Source organism: Rhinoraja longicauda, chromosome 21 (assembly GCF_053455715.1).
Source record: "Rhinoraja longicauda isolate Sanriku21f chromosome 21, sRhiLon1.1, whole genome shotgun sequence".
In the NCBI taxonomy this organism is placed as follows: Eukaryota; Metazoa; Chordata; class Chondrichthyes; order Rajiformes; family Arhynchobatidae; genus Rhinoraja; species Rhinoraja longicauda.
This window is the reverse complement of record NC_135973.1, coordinates 29,896,872-29,917,922: the sequence shown is the minus strand read 5'-3', so window position 1 is coordinate 29,917,922 and position 21,051 is coordinate 29,896,872. Positions and strand designations below refer to the sequence as shown.

The 21,051-nt window shown below is 44.4% G+C and overlaps 1 protein-coding gene across 4 annotated transcripts in view; it reads left to right on the top strand.

Moving 5' to 3' along the window:
- LOC144604093 (tektin-3-like) overlaps positions 1-21,051 on the top strand; it is an 81,060-nt gene that overhangs the window by 38,550 nt on the left and 21,459 nt on the right. For all 4 annotated transcript variants that reach the window (XM_078418203.1, XM_078418200.1, XM_078418202.1 and 1 more), the window contains exons 4-6: positions 1,816-1,886; positions 10,123-10,266; positions 16,799-17,021. In XM_078418203.1, coding sequence (XP_078274329.1) covers positions 1,816-1,886; positions 10,123-10,266; positions 16,799-17,021 — 438 coding nt within the window. The remainder of the gene's footprint in view (positions 1-1,815; positions 1,887-10,122; positions 10,267-16,798; positions 17,022-21,051) is intronic.

Sequence of the window (21,051 nt, the reverse complement as noted above, 5' to 3'; positions counted from 1 at the left end):
TATCCAGCTCTCTCTTGAAAGCATCCAACGAACTGGCCTCCACTGCCTTCTGAGGCAGAGAATTCCACACCTTCACCACTCTCTGACTGAAAAAGTTCTTCCTCATCTCCGTTCTGAATGGCCTACCCCTTATTCTTAAACTGTGGCCCCTTGTTCTGGACTCCCCCAACATTGGGAACATGTTTCCTGCCTCTAATGTGTCCAATCCCCTAATTATCTTATATGTTTCAATAAGATCCCCCCTCATCCTTCTAAATTCCAGTGTATACAAGCCTAATTGCTCCAGCCTTTCAACATACGACAGTCCCGCCATTCCGGGAATTAACCTAGTGAACCTACGCTGCACGCCCTCAATAGCAAGAATATCCTTCCTCAGTTAGGCGATTTTTAAGGCGACTGCCGGCGACTAGGCTGTCGCCGCACGTTTGCCGGTGTGTCGCAGGGTGTCGCGAGCATGATCGTGAGTAGTCTCCAATGAGTCGTAGCAGATCTCGGGTTGTCGCGGATAATTGATCCTGCTCGAAATTTTTCGGCGCCGGCTGGCTTGACGCCAATGATCGTAGCTTGTCGTGGGCGCTGTCGTAGGTTGTCGCCAGGTGTGGTAGGTTGTCGCCGGTACTGAGGACGGATGAATTTCATTGGCGACTACCAACGTCAACCGGTGACAGGTACCGGGATCGGAAGAAGACAGGTTGCGACAGGAACTGTCAGAACCCCGTCCACAGAAGTTCGGCTGCAACAGCCAGCTGTGGAATGGGGGCGGAGACCACGATGCTGTCAAAGGGGGGCGGACACCTGACCATACCGACAGCAAGGTCCGGCCAGACCACATTTTAGGTATATTTTGTAATTGTTTGAAGTTTATTTTTTTTTAAAGATTTTTGCATGTAGTTATCCACCTTTCATAGGAATATAATTTGTTTGAATAAAGTAGATTTTGGACATTTAAAAAAAAAATTGGAGTCTGAAGTTATTGCATTGTTAAGTACTTTCTCATGGCATCTCTTTCAAATATTCTAGTTTCATTCATTTTGACCAATGAAATAAACACTGACACCGGCATTGCACTGCATTTAAAAGATAACTCTTTTCATTTATTTAGATCAATAAAGCAAACACAAAGACAAGCAATTCACTGCATTGAAAGGCGAACTCATTTCATTTATTTCGATCATTGAAACATAACCAACACAACCAATGCACTGCATCGAAAAATAAATTCCTTTGGGAGGGTGTGGGGGGGCACTGAAAAGGGGCTTGGGTTGTGGTCTTTTGGGGGCTCTCTTCCTGGAGTGGTGGACCTCTGCTTGTGGAGTGGGCTGTTTGCTGCTGGTCTTCAGATAATATCATTCTGCCATGGTACGCTGCCTAGTTCGGAGTTGTAGTAAGTGCAGGTTGACGTCGGTTGTCGTAGCTTGTCGGAGTCCCTGTCATAGTGGACGTCCTAGGTCGCGAAGACTGGGTTCGCCGGTTGTCGGCAGCTTGCCGTCGCCTAGGTGGTAGGTTGTCATAGCTTGTCGTGGTCATTGTCATAGACATTGTCGTAGGGTTCAAAAGTTTTTTGGCGATCTACTACGACTTTGACAGTCGCCTTAAAAATCGCGTAACTGGGACAGGCCCTTAATTCTGCTTCACTCACTCATGAACTTATGGAGAGCTTCCTAGACCAGATGAATCGTGAGTTCTGAAGGAGGCTAGAGTTTGGCGTGTCCAAGGCTCGTCGCCTTTCCATGTCCCTCTCTTGCTGGGATGTACGACGTCACACTCTCCAACGTCAGAAAATACTTCTAGTTTTTTGTTTCTATCTGTTTATAGGAAATGAGAATAATCAAGTGCATTCAAGAAAGATTGAAAAGAGGCATAGAGAGAGCCGCTGAACAACTAGCGTAAGTTATTTTTTAATTTGTTACAAATTTGAATGAAAATTCATTTAACGTAATCGATTTTGAGAGTTTATGTTTATGCCGTACACTTGTATCTGTATTGGAAGAAGTTCTAAAAAACAAAAATGTTTCGCTTTATATTCTGTCTTCTTGAAAATGATGAGCTGAATGACTTCTGCATCGGAAATTTCTGAATCTATCTTCTAAATGTAGATGTAAAAGGGACAACCAGTCTGATCATTGAGACGGCAAACCTACATTGTAACACACCTATTCCAATCTGCCCATTCATTTTTCTGCAACTTATTGTCTCATGCATGCCTATTAATATCACACATCCTCCGCCACATACTCTAGGGGAAATTTACAGTTGCCAATTCACCTAACAACCCGTACAATTTTTGGTTGTGGGAAGAAACCACAGCGACCAAAACCCTTTCTCCCATAATGTACTTATAAAATCTCTTGGATTACCCTTAATGTTATCTGCCCGAGCTATCTCCTCTCCCCTTTTTGCCCTCCTGATTTCCTTTTTCAGCGTGTTCCTCAGTTCCCGAAACTCCTCCAGGGATACACTTGATCCTACCTGCCTATACCTGCCCCATGCCGCCTCCTTGTCCTGGACTTTTGTCAGTGCACTTTTATAAACATCCACCTTTTCAGGCATTCCTTTTCCTCCAAACAACCTGCTCCAATCCACTTGAGCGAGTTCCTGTCTAATACCTTCAAAGTTGGCTATGCCCCAATTTAGAATTTTAACTGGTGGGTCTGCCCTTTCTTTATCCATAATGATCTTAAAACTAATAGAACAATGGTTGCTGGTCCCATAAGGCTCATCCACGAACATTTCATAAGTCATCGAAGCAGAATAAGGCCTTTAGGCCCATTGAGTCTACTCCACCATTCAATTACGGCTGATCTATTTTTCCCTCTAACCTGCCTTCTCCCCGTAACCTTTGATACCCTGACTAATCAAATACCTGCCAATCTGTGCTTTAAAACCAACCCCAAAGATGTGGCCTCCACAGTCGTCTGTAACATCGTCAACTTGCCCCTCCCAATTTCCTAAAACTAGACCAAGTGTCGCCCTCTCCCGTGTAGGACCCTCTACATATTGCCTGAGGATACTTTCCTGACCACATTTGACAAATTCTGTCCCACATAAACATTTTGCACTGTGACAGTGCCAGTCAATATTGGGGAAAGTTAAAATCCCCTACTATGACCCCCTTTTGCTGAAACCCTTTAATCCAGGCGGCATTCTGGTAAACCTCCTCTGCACCCTCTCCAAAGCTTCCACATCTTTCCTGTAAGGGGCGACCAGAACTGCACACAATACTCCAAATGCAACCTAACCAAAGTCTGATAGAGCTGCATCTTGACTTCCCGACTCTTATATTCCATGCCCTTAGTAATGAAGGCCGTACCATATGCCTGCTTTACCACACTATCTACTTGTGCTGCCACCTTTAGTGAACGATGAACTTGGACTCCACGATCCCTCTGCACATCAATGCTGATAAGGATTTTGCCATGAACTGTAAACTCTCTCCTTGCATTCAACCTCGCAAAATGCATGCGACCAAGTCAGTCCCATACTTCTTAATCTTCCGGATCAGCCTACCATGAGGGACCTTATCAAAAGCTGTACTAAATTCCACGTATACAACATCCACCACCCTACCTTCATCAATCTCTTTTGTCATCTCAATAAACTCAATCAAGCTAGTTAGACACAACCTGCTACGTACATAGCTGGCTATCCCCAATTAGCCCATTCTCTTCCAAATGTGGGAGTAAATCCTATCTGAAAGAATTCTCTCCGACAGTTCCCCTACCACTGACATGTGGCTCACCGGCCTATAGTTCCCTGGATTCCTTCTACTTCCTTTCTTAAAATAGGAACAACATTGGCCACTCTCCAGTCCTCCGGAACCTCGCCTGTGGCTAGAGAAACAGCAAAGATCCTTGTTAAGGCCCCTGCAATCTCCTCTCTTGCCACCCTCAATAACCTGGGATAGATCCCATCAGGCCCAGGGAACTTATCCACCTTAATGCTCTTGAAGAACTTCAGCACCACCTCCTTTTCGGTCTCAAACTGCCGTAGCATATTTGTATTCTCCACACCAATCTTGCTGTCCTCCAAATTATGCTTGGTAAATACAGATATTCAAATGATATTTGATATTAAATTGTTATGGAATTTGCATGCTGTTGCATAATTAATGTTATACTAATATGTTTATCTGTTCAGGAGCAGAATTGAGGAATTTAAGGATCTGATGATGATTAAGTGCTATTTGGAGTAGAAGTAATCCACAATTGGGAACTATTGAAGGGATATATCAGTGAAGGCATCTGGTCAAGGATGAAAAATATGTAGCGTCATCTCTATAAATATTCTGGAGGTTATTCAAAGTACCATTAAATGGAGAGGATTGCGACCTTAGTAGATGGTTTTAAATGTTTTTGGAAAGCAAGGCTCGTTATCTTTGATAGGCACAAAGTGCTGGAGTAACTCAGCAGGTCAGGCAGCATCTCTGGTGAAAAAGGATGAGTGACGTTTTGGGTCGGGACCCTTCTTCAGTCTGACGAAGGGTCCCGACCCGAACCGTCACCCATCCCTTTTCTCCAGAGATGCTGCCTGACCCGCTGAGTTACTCCAGCACTTTGTGTCAATCTTCAATATTAACCAGCATCTGCCGTTTCTTTCTACACACTTCCAGTTATTTTTGGTTAGCTTCCATCTCTGGAGGCTAGTGAATAACATAGCAGTCACAATTGGTAATCCACTTATCCACTGATTCTATATATTCCAATGGAATTAGTGAGCGTGAACATGTATCAATTTAAGCAACCAAAAAAAGGGTGCATTTGAAGTTTTTTAATAACAGTAATGAATTTGGGATGATTAGTTACTTGATGTGTTGCACATCAATTGTGGGTGCAACCAGTGCTGATTCTCCAATCATTTTAGTTGGCTGCATTCATGACATAATTTCTGTCAAATGGCAACACATTTGAGGATGTAACTAGGAAAATTGATAGGGGAGAGTCAGTGGATGTGGTGTACCTCGACTTTCAAAGCCCACATAGGAGATTAGTGGGCCACATCGACAAGGTCCCACATAGGAGATTAGTGGGCAAAATTAGGGCACATGGTATTGGGGGTAGGGTACTGACAGGGATAGAAAATTGGTTGACAGACAGAAAGCAAAGAGTGGGGATAAATGGGTCCCTTTCGGAATGGGAGGCAGTGACCAGTGGGGTACCGCAAGGTTCGGTGCTGGGACCCCAGCTATTTACGATATACATTAATGACTTAGACGAAGGGATTAAAAGTACCATTAGCAAATTTGCAGATGATACTAAGCTGGGGGGTAGTGTGAATTGTGAGGAAGATGCAATAAGGCTGCAGGGTGACTTGGACAGGTTGTGTGAGTGGGCGGATACATGGCAGATGCAGTTTAATGTAGATAAGTGTGAGGTTATTCACTTTGGAAGTAAGAATAGAAAGGCAGATTATTATCTGAATGGTGTCAAGTTAGGAGGAGGGGGAGTTCAACGAGATCTGGGTGTCCTAGTGCATCAGTCAATGAAAGGAAGCATGCAGGTACAGCAGGCAGTGAAGAAAGCCAATGGAATGTTGGCCTTCATAACAAGAGGAGTTGAGTATAGGAGCAAAGAGGTCCATCTACAGTTGTACCGGGCACTGGTGAGACCGCACCTGGAGTACTGTGTGCAGTTTTGGTCTCCAAATTTGAGGAAGGATATTCTTGCTATGGAGGGCGTGCAGCGTAGGTTCACTAGGTTAATTCCCGGAATGGCGGGACTGTCGTATGTTGAAAGGCTGGAGCGATTGGGCTTGAAAAACACTGGAATTTAGAAGGATGAGGGGGGATCTTATTGAAACATATAAGATAATTAGGGGATTGGACACATTAGAGGCAGGAAACATGTTCCCAATGTTGGGGGAGTCCAGAACAAGGGGCCACAGTTTAAGTATAAGGGGTAGGCCATTTAGAACGGAGATGAGGAATAACTTTTTCAGTCAGAGAGTGGTGAAGGTGTGGAATTCTCTGCCTCAGAAGGCAGTGGAGGCCAGTTCGTTGGATGCTTTCAAGAGAGAGCTGGATAGAGCTCTTAAGGATAGCGGAGTGAGGGGGTATGGGGAGAAGGCAGGAACGGGGTACTGATTGAGAGTGATCAGCCATGATCACATTGAATGGCGGTGCTGGCTCGAAGGGCTGAATGGCCTACTCCTGCACCTATTGTCTATTGTCTATCAGTAAACGTTTGGTGAATAGCACCAAGCAATGGAAATGTGTTAGCATACACTTGGATTCGACAGCAACTACAGTTCAGGCCTTGGGCTGCAAGCGGTATAGGGGAGGGCCAGAGAGTGAACATTGGCATGATGTGCTGCATTAGCACTTGAAGGTCCCTGCACACAAGCCAGCAAGCGCTCGCACTTAGAACCTCTGAAAACACCTTGGTGGTTCAGTTTCAGTCTAACTGAACCTGAAATGCAAGCTTGGGATTTTTGTGGGTGTGCACAGAACAAGTTATTCATTTCACCCTTTGCTTATGCTTTGTGCCAGGGCAATCATTGGTGAATTAAAACAAATACCTGTAGTCAGATAAACATTGTTCATTACTGGCTGGCAAACTTAATAAGTCTTCCTGACTAACATAGTGGATTGTGAATGAGAAGAGTTTTATGATAGTAGAACATGTGGTTTTTGCAACTTTTGGCTGGGAACATGAAAAATACCAAGCGTTAATCATATCCAGACCTTTCGGATAGTCCCGCACACTGAGGCCGTACTAAGTATTTTCCTTTTCTTTGCATGTTTTCTTTTGGCCATATTTTGCAAAAGTTTCAGATTCTTCAGGGCTGCCACTTTTCCTGCTAAATATGCCATTTATTGTGCCATCTTTCCTTAAGGGAACATGAAAAGGAAACATTTAACTGAGCCAGAAACAGTGATAAAATAGTTACATCACTGAACTAAAGACCTGGGAATAGACACAAAATGCTGGAGCAGTCAGGTAGCATCTCTGGAGAAATGGAGTAGGTGACATTTCAGGTCGATACCCTTCTTTAGTCTGAAGAAGGATCTTAACCCGAAACGTCACCTATTTCTTTTCTCCAGAAATGTTGCTTGGCCCACTGAGTTACTCCAGCACTTTGTGTCGATCTTCGGTGTAAACCAGCATTTGCAGTTCCTTCCTACGCTAAACACCTGGGAAGTTGAGTTCATATTCCACTGTGAGGAGTTTAAATTCAGTTGATCAAATGATCTGGAATTAGTATTAATGATGATGTCAATCTTGTTTAAAGAAAAATTGTATTGACAAATAACCTTTAGAGAAGGAAACTTATCATCCTTGCTCATCTGGCCTGTAAATAATTCTCGACACACAGGAATGACATGTGAGAGCCCACTGACATGTGCCAGCAAGCCACTGTTACACACAGAGTCAGTCATACAGTATGGAAACTGACCCTTCCGCTCAACTTGCCCACGCCGACTAGTATGCCCCATTTACACTACCTGTGTTTGGCCCCTATCCCTCTAAAACTATCCTTTCCATTAAAACGATCCTATCCATGTAGTCATATTACTGCAGCAGTTCAAGAAGATAGCAACAGAGAGACAGACTGTAGATTAACCAGGATGTAGTCTGGGCTGGAGGCTAGTAGTTGTAAGGGGAGATTGTACAGGCTGGATTTATTCTTACAGGAACATAATAGGTTGAGGGGTGACCTCTGAACTTGGAACAAACATAGAACAATACAGCAGGGGAGCAGGCTCTTCGGCCCACTACAATATTGTGGGCCGAAGGGCCTGTTCCCCTGCTGTATTATCTCCTCTGTTAATCACAAAGTTAATCTCTGCCTGCACGTGATCCATATCCCTCCGCTGGACTTAACATCGCCGGCGCGGCTCGGCTGCGGGACTTAGCAGCGCCCGGTGCGGCTCGGCCGCGGGGCCTTCCATCGCCCGGCGCGGCTCGGTCGCTGGACTTAACATCGCCGGCGCGGCTCGGCCGCGGGACGTTTCAGTGCCCGGTGCGGCTCGGCCGCGGGGCCTTCCATCCCCTTGCGGGGGCTGTGCGTGTCGGTCGCCTCGGTAGGGGTCGAGCTGCCTGTCCGTGGGCGTGGGGGGGGGAAGAGAGTGGAAGTTTTGTTGCCTTCCATCACAGTGAGGGGGTGTTTGGAGTCACTGTGATGGATGTTTGTGCTGGGGTCGTGTGTCCTATGCTCTTTTCTTTTTTGTTGTGTTCTGTGACTGCTGTAATTTCGTTCGGTATCTGTACCGAATGACAATAAAGTTCTGTATCTGTATCTCTGCATATCCATGTGCTCATCCAAAAGACTTACACACCACTATCATATATGCTTTCATCACCACCAGGCCCCCACTACTCTCTGTGGGGACAAAACCTTTCCCACACATACAGCCGATCAGCCAAAGCATTATTACCACTGACAGGTGAAGTGAATAACATGGGTTATCTTGTTACAATGGCACCTGTCAAGGGGTGGGATATATTAGGCAGCAAGTGAACAGTCAGTTCTTGAAATTGATGTGGTGGACGAAGGTGGAAATGGGCTGGAGTAAAGACCTGAGCGACTTTCACAAGGGCCAATATTTGTTATGGCCAGACGACTGGATCAGAGCATCTCTAAAACGGCAAGGCTTGTGGGGTGCTCCTGGTCAGCAGTAGTGAGTACCTACTGACAGTGGTCCGAGGAGGGACAAACCACAAACCTTGGGCGCCCAACCTTGGGTGCCCAAGGCTCATTGATGCTCGAGGGCAACGAAGGCTATCCCGTCTGGTCCGAACCGACTGTGGGAAGACGACAAGCCGGAGGAGGGAGTGTGATGCTCTGGGAAATGTTCTGCTGGAAAACCCTGGGCCCGCCCATTCATGTGGACGTCAATTTTACACGTTGCCTACCTAAACATCGTTGCAGACCAGGTACACCCCTTCATGGCAATGGTATTCCCTGATGGCAGTGGCCTCTTTCAGCAGGATAATGCACCCTGCCACACTGCACACATTGTTCAGGAATGGTTTGAGGATCATGATGAAGTGTTCATGGTGTTGCCCTGGCCTCCAAATTCTCCAGATCTCAATCCGATTGAGCATCTGTGGGATTTGCTGGATCGACAAGTCCGATCCACGGCGGCTCCATCTCGCAACTTACAGGACTTGAAGGATCTGCTGCTAATGTTTTGGTGCCAGATACCACAGGACACCTTCAGGGGTCTTGTAGAGTCCATGCCTCGGCGGGTCGGCGCTGTTTCGGCGGCACACGGAGGACTAACAGCATATTAGGCAGGTGGTCATAATGTTTTGGCTGATCGGTGTATTCTTTAAATTTACAGCTATGCCTTCTTGACTTTCACATTGCCACCCTGGGAAGAAGGTTCTGACTATCTACCCGAGATATGCCTCATAATTTTCTCTAGTTCTATCAGGTCTCCCCTCAACCTCCGGTACTCCAAAGAAAACAATCCAAATTTGTACAATATTGTCTCCTTATACCTAATACCCTGTGAATCTGACAGTGTTCTGGGAAACCTCTTCTGCACCCTCTCCAAAGCCTCCACATCCTCAGTGTAGGGGTAACTAGAACTGCACACAATACTCTGAAAGCAGCCATACCAAAGTTTTTTCAAGCTGCAAGCGACTTCCTATCCCTTAACCTTGTGGAGGTTTATAAAATTGAGAGGCATAGAAAGGATAGATGGGCAAAATACTTTTCCCAGGGCAGAGGAATCTAGATTAAGAGTGCACAGGTTTCTGGTGAGAAGAGATAAATTAACATAAGGTAAATATTTGGAACACGTTGCCAGTGGAGGCAGATCCAATTAAACATTTAAAAGGCTGTAGGACGGGTCCTTGGATCAGCAAGGAGCAAAGGGATAAAGGGCAAATGCTGGCAAATGGGATTATCGTGCGTAGGCCTTTTGATTAGTGTGCCATGAAGGCCAGGTTCTGTGCTGTACACTTCTAATTTTCTGAAGATAGTATCAATGAATTTAAATTTGTGCCGAATGAGATTCTGATCATTAATCAGCAGAACAATGGTGGCATCCAAAAGCCAAACTGAAATATCTAACCTTTCCACCACTTTTAAACAGCAGCAGGAGGGGTGAATCTTTGCTATTTCTTTCTGTGAAGTAACCTTGCAAGTATGAACTTTCTCTTCTTATTAATACAGAAATAACAGAGCAGCTCAGCATGAACTGGAACGAGATCTGTGTGATAAATGTTCAGCATACTGGATTGACGATAAAGCGCATCAGATGAAGAACACCTCCGATAGTATCAACTATTACTGTGGAATTGAACAAGTGAACGCTACGTAAGTGTAACAACCCCATGTGATTCTTTGTTCTGGAGTGTGTATGCCTCAGATTAATATATTCAATGTTAGCCCAAGGGCATAAAAAAAAGTACAGGATGAACAGTGAAACTCCATCAAACTCGCTGTTTCACATGGATTGTTGCAAGAAGGTTGGTGGGAAAAGTGCAAAAACTGAGTCCATGGTAAAATCAAACAGCAATGTCTAGAAATTGTTTTTATGATATGGTCTTGTGGGGAAGATTTTGACTTTTCATGGCAGTGTAAATCAGGTTGACAGCAAGTTGTCAGAATTCGTTGCAACTCTCCTTTCTATTTACACTGAAATTGTCCTGATGGTTCAATTAGAGAGATGTGCGATGGGCTGCAAATTTCTTGTTACCAGTGTGTAATGTCAATACGGCCTTTTAAATATGATCCTGCAAAAATCCTCTATCCATCCTTTTTTTTTGCTACAGCTGACGATTTTAGTTTGAAGCATGGTAGTTGGGAGAGCATTTCACCACACCTGAACCATGTCATGCTTAGTTCAGTTTATTGTCACGTGTACCGAGGTACAGTGAAAAACGCTTGTTGCTTGTTGCTAACCAGTCAGCAGAAAGACAATGCATGATTACAATCGAGCCATTCACATGATAAGGGAATACTTGATGCTGATGTGAATCCTGTTTTTCTAAAAGCAATAAAACATAGAAATCTCACAAAAAGTTGGAGTAACTCAGCGGGACAGGCAGCATCTCTGGAGAGAAGGAATGGGTGACGTTTCAGAAGAAGGGTCTCAACCCAAAACATCACCCATTCCTTCTCTCCAGAGATGCTGCCTGCCCCGCTGAGTTACTCCTGCTTTTCATGTCTATCTTCAGTTTAAACCAGCATCTGCAGTTCCTTCCGACACAAAACATAGAGAGTGATTTGCACCACATCTTCCAATGGGTTAGACTCTTTCATGCTGTGAAACAGACCAGGTAACTGGCCTCCAACACACATAATCTAATAAAACAGCAATTTGCCCTTAAAAGGCTGTTGTGACAACAGAATATGTGTTTGTTCACAGTAGCACAGGTGAGATGAGTGAACAAAGCTATTTCCTCTAATGGTGATCCATCAGTGGCACTGGCGCAAGAGCTGAGACTGATCTCATTCAGGGCTGAAGGCTTTCCTTTAGAGCAAAGCTCAGTGAAGACCTGCATGGAGAGTATTCACTCAAAAGGCAATTGCATCCACTCCCAGGCTGCTCAGACCTGACTGCATCTGAGGCCAAATCTACCCAGTTTCAGCATGAAACCTAAGGGAAATGTGTCTGTGTTGCACATACTCCTCACAGCACATGCCAACAATGAGGAAAACCTAAATTGGCACTGGTATTTTTCACATTTTCCCATTGTGTAAAAGTTGGCTGGCACTCCTACTGCAGCTGAAGATAGCATACCTGCTGTCATAACAAGGATGCATCTGCTGGTCAAAGGTCCTCCACTGACGTCTTGGATTTTTTGGTAGAATGGTCAATCATGGATGCAGCCATTAACTCTGGTCTGTGTTTCTTCACGGGTGGAGATGTTCAAGCACTTGGTTTCTACACAATGAGAAACTGGAACTGTTAATTCCTACTTGTGTGCATCAGTTATTTGCATATATATTGAATATTATTCATCACAAACGTGTTTAGGTCGGCCTTGGAGATGATGGCCAAAACCGTGGTAACGACTTGTACTCAATGGTACTGTGAAGCTCAGGTTAAATCTTGAACTGTGTTTCACCCATTTTACAGAAGTATCAAGGACACAACAGCACTAATTTAATTTATGGACTCGGATGGTGAGATTTTACTGAGGTGAAAATGCAACAAAGATTGACCAGATAATTTATTTGAATTCTGAGACTGAATTTGAGGCCTGTCCTTCGTGGCCACAGTACTATTTTTGTGTCTAAACCAGACAATGGCCTGTTATCCACTCACCCCTCTGCTCTTCCACTCCAAGCTATATTCTATCCATTTACTGCCTCCTTTTAAAATGCAGTTGCCTTTTTGTAAAAGCTGTGTCAGACCCTTGGTGTTGTGATGTGTGCAGTACAAATTGCCTGATGTGTCTCTCTGATGACTTGGGAAAATGTCGATTGTGTCAGCTTCATGTGTGCAACCACCCACTTTGCAAAGAGCTATCTTGTTTCAGATGCTATCTGCTGGCAGATGGAAGAACTCTGAGCTAAAATATCTTGAAAAGCAGAGGCAATAAAAGCAGATGTCCAGGTTCCTGTATGTACACCTGCAAATGCAGGGTTTCAAGTTGTGACAAGTGCCAACAAGCCATCACGAGTGCTTTATCACCTGCATTTGTTGGCATTTACCTCTGCAGAACTCGTTCAGAAATTCTGAAGAAATGGAGAACATTAGTTCAATCCCGTACACCAGAACTCAACAGTCTCTTTTGCTGGCTCTGAACTTTACTGATTTCACCAAGTATTTGAGTTCCAATGACTACAGCCAATAGACAAGAGTGTCTGGTGGGATGTGCAAAGCCTTAAGGTTAATCGATAATGGCAGGGGAAAGGGAACAGTAAAACAATTTATGTGCAAGGAATGAGAACAATGCAAAGTTGGCAGACTGTCCAGGAAAAAGAGAAACAAAGCCGCTTTAATTGAGAAAAGAGCAGACAAAGCAGAGCTGAGTTACACTTTAAGAAAACCAGTATGACACAAGAAATCTGCACACACAACTGTATAATCTGTGTATCAGTTGACAACATACTCCCTCAGAAGATCTGGTCTCATGAACATTTAATGAAATTAAACACATCAAATGATCCTTTTTGCACTTGCAGTGTTATCTGTCCCCAAAATAATACCACGTTTAGGCTTCAAAACTGAAATCCATTTTGTCTTCAAGGACAAATTATATTTAAAGATTAAACAATTCCAATAAAATGACTCTTCTGACCAACACTGTTTAGAAAAAAGCCTTTGAATAGCTAATGACTTCACTTAAAATATATTTACATAGGGATGAGTCACCTGGGATTGGGGAATATTTTACGAGTTTTCTGTGTGGGGAAAGTCAACCAGTTTTTACCCTTTCCAAAGGAGAGCTTTCTGCTGTAGAAAACCCTTTCCCAAGCTCTTGGCCCCCTGTCCAACATGAGGAGATTCCAAAAACCTGCAGTATCTAAATATTAAAGAACTCACAATCCATCTAAAAGCCACTTTTTAGTTTAGTTTAGAAATACAGCGTAGAAACAGGCCCTTTGGCCCACAGAGTCCATGCCCACCAATGAACATCTGTACACTAGTTCTATTCTACACACTAGGAACAATTTACAGAAGCTGCGGCACGGTGGCGCAGCGGTAGAGTTGCTGCCTTACAGCGAATGCAGTGCCGGAGATTCGGGTTCGATCCTGACTTCGGGCGCCGTCTGTGCGGAGTTTGTACGTTCTCCCCGTGACCTGCGTGGGTTTTCTCCGAGATCTTCGGTTTCCTCCCACACTCCAAAGACGTACAGGTATGTAGGTTAATTGACTGGGTAAATGTAAAAATTGTCCCTAGTGTGTGTAGGGTAGTGTTAATGTGCGGGGATCGTTGCGCGGCGCGGACTCGGTGGGCCGAAGGGCCTGTTTCCGTGCTGTATCTCTAAATCTAAAAAAGCCAATTAACCTACAAACCTACACGTCTTTGGGATGTAGGAGAAATACAGATCCTCCGGGGAAAAAAACAGGCGGTCACAGGGAAAACGTACAAACTCCATACAGACAGCGCACAAGGTCAGAATCGAACCCGGGTCTCTGACGTTGTGAGGCAGCAACTCTACCGCTGCACCACCATGCGGCTCACTTTGTAATCCTTGAACCTGCACACGGAAGAAGTCAAACCTGTGGCAGGTCTGATGTCCATCTACTTAAAGTGAAAATGTCTAAAAATAAAATTGTAGAAGAATGCCTATTTTTCTGATATTGGACAGGCCATTGATCACTGCTGGTGACTATTTACTGGTCAGAAATTGTTGAACTGGGCAGAATTGAACTTACATGTCAAAATAGACTGTAGTAAATGTACACCTTTCATTTCATCCCAAAATGCTTTAAAGCCAATGGAATACTTCTCAATTGTAGCACAGTTTTGATACAGGAAATACAGCAGACAAGATGCCTGGAGCAAAGTTCCACGAAGAAATGTGTCCAGAAAAAAGCTTTATTTATGTTGAATGAGGGTTAACTATCAGTTTGGCCATCAGGGATAATTCCTTATTCCTTGAAATAGAGCCATGTGTTCTTTTATGTCCATCCAACAGAGCAGAAAAGACCTTGGTTTACTATCTCCAAAGACAGCATCCCTTGTACTTAACGTAACACTCCCTTCCTACTAAACGGGAGTCTCAGCCCAGATGTTTAAACTCTAATCTCTGGAGTGGAATTTGAGGCCACAATCTTCTGACTCAGTAGTGAAAGTGCCACCCACTGAGTCATATCTGTCCCTGAACAACTCTCGACTGTAAAGTATGCAACTTCATAAAATCCAATTATGTGACTCACCGACTTGAGTCCTGAGAATTCCTCGGCTGGACTAACCATTGATAATTGCTAGTACTACTCATTGTGAATGTTGGCTCGGACTGTGGACTGGAGATGTCTTTCCAACCTCTCCACTGAAAGGCTGCAACCACTTCCTGCCAAGGACCTTGCATGAAAACAGACACTTGGGAAGTAGTGAGGAGCCGAGTGACTCTGGGGATATCTAAAACATTCAGAGCACATTAGGACTTAAAGATACTTAATAAATTAAGTTGATTTATCTTTCCCTGCAATGTGGTAGTGCTGTAACAGTCTAAAACCAGAGGATGTTTATCTGTTGCTGACTGGGTTATTGTTTGCCCACAGCTGTGGCAATAATCTTCTGATTCCTGCTAGAATGGAGACAGGAGAGCGTTTCCAAAATAAGTATGGACCTGCTCTTACACTTTTCTCAGGAATTTGCCCTGAAACTCTGAAAGAAGAATTGGAGTAAAGTGAGCCGAGCTGTGTGTTTGGCTCGGACGCCACTACCAAATAAATCTTTCCATCAGCAATGCCATCTCGCCTCCAATAAAAACAGTGGAACATTCAGTGCTGGAAAAAAGCTATGAGCAAACATGCATGTTTTTAATAAAACCAATCGTGGAAGGTCTACAAAATGGGCAGAAGAGTAGTTTCACCACTTGATCTCCTCCAGTTCATCACAGTTTTGATGGTGCAAAGTGTCTACATTAGTTTAGTTTAGTTTTGAGATACAGTGCAGAAATAGGCTCTTCAGCCCACCGAGTCTGCGCTGACTAGCGCTTCCTGTACACTAGCGCTATCCTACACACCAGGAACAATATCAATCTTTACCTACAAACATGTATGTCTTTGGAGTGTGGGAGAAAACTGGAGCACCCGGGGGAAACCCACGCAGTCACAGGAAGAATGTACAAACTCCATACAGACGGCACGCGTAGTCAGAATCGAACCTGGGTCTCTGGCACTGTAAGGCATCAAGTCTACCACTGTGTCACGCGTGCCCGCCCCTAAGTTTAAGCATAAGCATGTTTAAGCATGGATCTGATTAGCTATGCAGCGGGATTTCTTTTAGCTGGATGGCTTTTGTTAGCAGTGATTTTCACCAGGCACAACTCTAAACAAACATTGCCGTCTTGTAGTGTTGCTTGTTTACTTCTTGTTGAATGATCTCACTGTTTGTAATGACCACAGCAGAGCCAGTGGCCTTAATTTCCAACATGAAAGGAACAACAAGCTTGTGGTGTCATGTTTCTAAAGAAGAAAGCCACAGAGGGAATGCAATACATTTAAAATATATATTTCCTGTCCTAAGCATCATTTTCCAATCAAGAGCATCTGGCCGCCTTAAATATTTGGCAGAGCAATCCAGCAGGAACATATTGGTAACTTGATAGCCATTCCTCCTCTGCTTGTAGAGTGGTGGATTACACTCGGCAGCTCTTAGCGTGGTGATACCAAAGAAGTTATGCCATCCATATCTTTGATTTATAAATACAATGGGAAATCATCTTGAGCGTGTTCAACCTCCAGTTCAAATCGTTTGGCATGGTGCAAATGCCAAGCAGAATGAGTGCACCAGCACATTGGCTATCATACAGCACACTGGAAGAGTAAAAGAGATCGTCTGGGTGAACGTGCCCGTCACCATTTTAGCATTCTGAATCATTAACTCTGGTTACGGAGGAATAGAGTTTGTAAACTTGTATTCCCGAAGCACAAAGATAAACAACACATCTGCCACACAACACTGCTGACTCAAAGATCCCTCTGTCTCACTATGCTTAAGGGAGACACTTTATTTAACTGGTTTCAGTCAGGTGCAAGGAAATGTATGGCGGAGCTTCCATCAGCTGATGACTTGAACTTTATGAATAAACATATCAAACGCCTGATTCAGAGTAGATCTTTTCAGTTAATAAAACCACTTTTATTAAGGCTCCAAATTCAAACTGACTAAAATTGCAATTTTTACCTTTAAGCCATCATCTGTTGTAATTATTTCATTAGGATCACAAGCCCGGGTTCCTGGTTGAAGTACACAGAAGAAAACATCCTGCGTTCACAGTGCGAGCGGGCGGCCTCAGCGAGACTGCGGGACGAGCTTGAAAAGCTTCTGGCTGCGACTTCGGAGGAGTTGTGGAAGCAGTTCAACAATGTCAATCTTGCATTTACGCATCGCATCTTTGAAATTGGTGATGCCAAGAAAAAGCTGCAGATGCACCTGGCAAAGGTAAGGGATGAAAACTGAAAATGTATTTGTATCTGAAGAAAAGTGGGATGTATTAGAGGATGCAGTTTTGCCCAAATGTAGTTACTCGAGGAGATGGTAATGCCGAGCCACCTTGAACTATCCAGGGCTGTTGGATCAGAGAATTTCAAGGATTTGTCCATGTGTTAATGAAGAAATCATACTGTATGCCAATGCCAGGAGATATCTTGGGTGGAAATGATCCTATGTTTTCTCTACCACTCATGTCCTCAGTGTTTGAGATCACGATTGTCATGGAAGTTCCAGCCTTGTTGTAGTGCATCCAGAGAAATGAAAAGTCCCTGTCATAGGAAGGGTGGGGAAACTGATATATTGTGTTTCAGAGCAGTGCATCATTCAACCAATATCCTTAGTCCTGTGTAGTATTGAACTACTTAAGAGTTGTTGGGGCTTTGCTTCCCCAACAAGTGAAGTACATTCCAATACATCCCTGAATTGAGATATTATCTCCTAAATTTAGGACAACTGAGTAGGTGATGCATATTTTATGCTCTCCTGACATGACCAGAAATTTCAAAATGGTGATCGCAGGTTGCTCTAAGGGCATTTTCACCTTCTGCTCCTGGGATTGGACAAGTCACTTCCAACCAAGTTCAACATCATGAACCAGATGTTTGCTGATGCTGTGTTTGATTTACAGGTGTAAAATGGGAACCAAATGGTTCACTGCAGAACTATGACGTGTAGAGTGCTAGTACAAATACTGAGCTAGAGTTTGGTATTCCTGCCACTTTGGTATAGACCTCAAAATGAGTATCTGATGTTTGCCCTTGAAAGATGTTTTAGTTCATTTGCAATACTGCCTGTTTGGTGGTCCTGTTATTAAAGTGGCTTGGCTTTTATTGAGATGACTGCAATCAGGACAACCAAGTCTGCCTTTGGACGAACAGGTGGTTCCTTAAAAGGAACTGCTACAAGCCACCACCAAAAAAGGTGCACATTAAAAATAATCTGAATGTGGAACTTTAAGATGGATGAATACTTCTCATGACTCTACATTGCAACCGTTAGGGGGCTGATGATCCTCTCTTGTTTGTTATTTCAGCCTCTTTCTCTCCTAATCGCTCTCTTGAATGCCTTGACCATTCTATCAGTCTCAACTAGGGTTGCCAACTGTCCCGTATTAGCCGGAACATCCAGTATTTTGGGCTAAATTGGTTAGTCCCGTATTAGTATGGTTGCCAACTTCCTCACTCCCAAATAAGGGACAAAGGGTGACGTCACCGTTCCATGCCCCACGCTGTAGGCCCCGACACTGTAGGTACCGACACTCTAGGTTTCCAACATTTTAGCTCTGGACAGTCTCGGTCCGGAGGCCCGGGCGCCGCCTAATGGAGGTTGTGTAGCAACCCATCTCCCGAACCGGGCGGCCGCCATTGGTGGAGCGGGAGCACGTGGCCGCTGGCTGGGTGAGGTCACGTGGGGCGCGGGGTGGTGACGTCACTTTGTCCCATATTTAGGAGTGAGGAAGTTGGCAACCCTAGTCTCAACACATCCCAGTTCCAAACCCTTCCTCCCTCTTGCGAGATTTAACTTTAGAAACAAAAATGGAAATAGATTACTGATAAGCTCAGATGGTGTGACTGGTGAACTCAAATTTCACGCTTCCGTGTGTAGAAAATGCCTTGTATCAAAACATGTTTTCTATTTTGTATTGTCAGTACAAGTCAGTTCTCCCAGCTCTTAGTCAGAACATTTTCTCACCTTGCATTTCTGTTCACAACATTTATATATGCACAAATCTGGATGTTTCTTTGGACTGGTTTGACCATGCTGCTAAATTTAAGGAAGTTGCCAGATGTTAGAGAAGGACTTTCTTTTTGTTTCTTTGTCTGAACCTGTACATCATTGTGTCTCCTTTGGAATTAATGCTTAATTTATAAGTAATTTTGATCAAAAAAATTATCACCATTTTAAGTCCTGTTCATGACTTAATTCTCAGAGAAACATCTTTGTTTTATTGGTTGGTTGATTTATGTTGGACTTTGAAATGTAAATAGCATCGCATCCAAAGCAATTTACTGTAATCCATTATGCATGATAAATTAATGTTAAAATGAAGGCAATCAGGTTTTAAAAATTGTGTTCCACTTCACATAGGTCACCGACAACTATTTGTTCCTGCGTCATTCTTTAGCAAACGTTTTATGTTTTAAACTTTAGAATTTAGAGATACAACCCCAGAACCAGGCCCTTCGGCTGGCCAGCGATCAACCTGTACACGAACACTATCCTACACATGAGGGACAATTTATAATTTACAAGCCAATCAACCTACAAACCTGTGCGTCTTTGGAGTGTGGGAGGAAACTGGAGCACCCGGAGAAAGCCCACGGGGTCACAGGGAGAATGTACAAATTCCGTACAGGCAGCACCCGTGGTCAGGATTGAACCTGGGTCTCTTGCGCTGTAAGGCAGCATCTCTACCACTGTATCACTGTGCCTCCCTAATAGTGATATTGGGAACAACAGCTGCAAGAATGAACTTCTTTGCACCTCATCGTACTTGCGCATGTGGCACTAAACTTACTTGAATTGATGTGTCATTATTTACTCCCATTCACTTGCTAATTCTGGCAATGTCATCGATGGAAATTTGTGTATCCACAATCAGTTTTTTGATCTTTGCTTCTTGGTAAATAATACATCCAGCAAAGTAAATAAACATTTATTTAAAGTGGACTAATAAAGTTCAAAATGATAAACACGTACTATTTTCACCAAGTTGAACAGCAAGTGTCTGATCCTGTTCTTACACAGTGCATATTTCCCTTCAATTTAGATAATGCACCCTTCTGCCATCCTGAAGCCAGGCCTAAAGGGCTGCCAATTGTACAAAACCTCAAAATCCGTGGAAAACGTTGTCTTTTGTTATACTGCATTTGTGATTTAAGGAGACCCGATGATTTAGATTTAGAGATACAGCACGGAAACAGGCCCTTCGGCCCACCGGGTCCGCACTGCCCAGCGATCCCCGCACATTAACACTATCCTACATACACTAGGGACAATTTTTTTACATTTGCCCAGCCAATTAACCTACATACCTGTACGTCTTTGGAGTGTGGGAGGAAACCGAAGATCTCGGAGAAAACCCACGTAGGTCACGGGGAGAACGTACAAACTCAGTACAGTCAATAGTCAATAGTCGTTTATTTGTCACATACACATAAATGTGTAGTGAAATGAAACATTACCTGCAGTTCAACAATAAGACCAATAAGAATAATCAATAAAAATGCAATAACACATAAACTATAAACATAAATCATAAACTAACACCAAACAAAAAGAAACATCCATCACAGTGAGTCTCCTCCAATCCCTCCTCACTGTGATGGAAGGCCAGAATGTCTTTTTCTCTTCCCCTGCCGTCTTCTCCCGCGGTCAGGCTGTTGGAGTTGCCACGTCGGGGCGGTCGGGGCTCCCGACATTGAAGCCCCCACCGGGCGGAGAAAATCCCGCGGCCTATTCCAGGCCGCGCCGGACGGTGAAAGGTCCGCGGCGGGCCGACCCAAGCCCCGCGATTCGGGGCGGGCGAACACGCTGCCTCTGCCGCTGTCGGAGCTCCTGGTGTCGGCCCCTATCCAGGGGCCTGTGGGCTTCCGACGTTCAGGCGGCCCGCGCCGGAGCCTCCGGAGACGAGTCGCAGCCGCTCCCGCAGCATCCGCAGGCAGCCAGCGCCGCAGGTGGTGAGTCCGGGCCGCGGCCTCTGAGAACCAGAACCCAGGTGGTCCCAGGTGCATGGCCGGTGGTAGGCCGCAGCGGGAACGGAGACACGACACAGAAACAAAGGTCGCGTCTCCGTTCGGGAGAGAGAATTTTACAGTTCCCGTTCCCTCCCACCCCCCACATAACATACAAACACTACACCATATTAAAACTACAATTCATACAAAAACAACAAAAAACACAAAAGACAGACGGACTGCAGGCAAGCCGCAGCTGCGAGGGCAGCGCTGGCTCCTTGAGCTCAATTCTACTTTCCTTC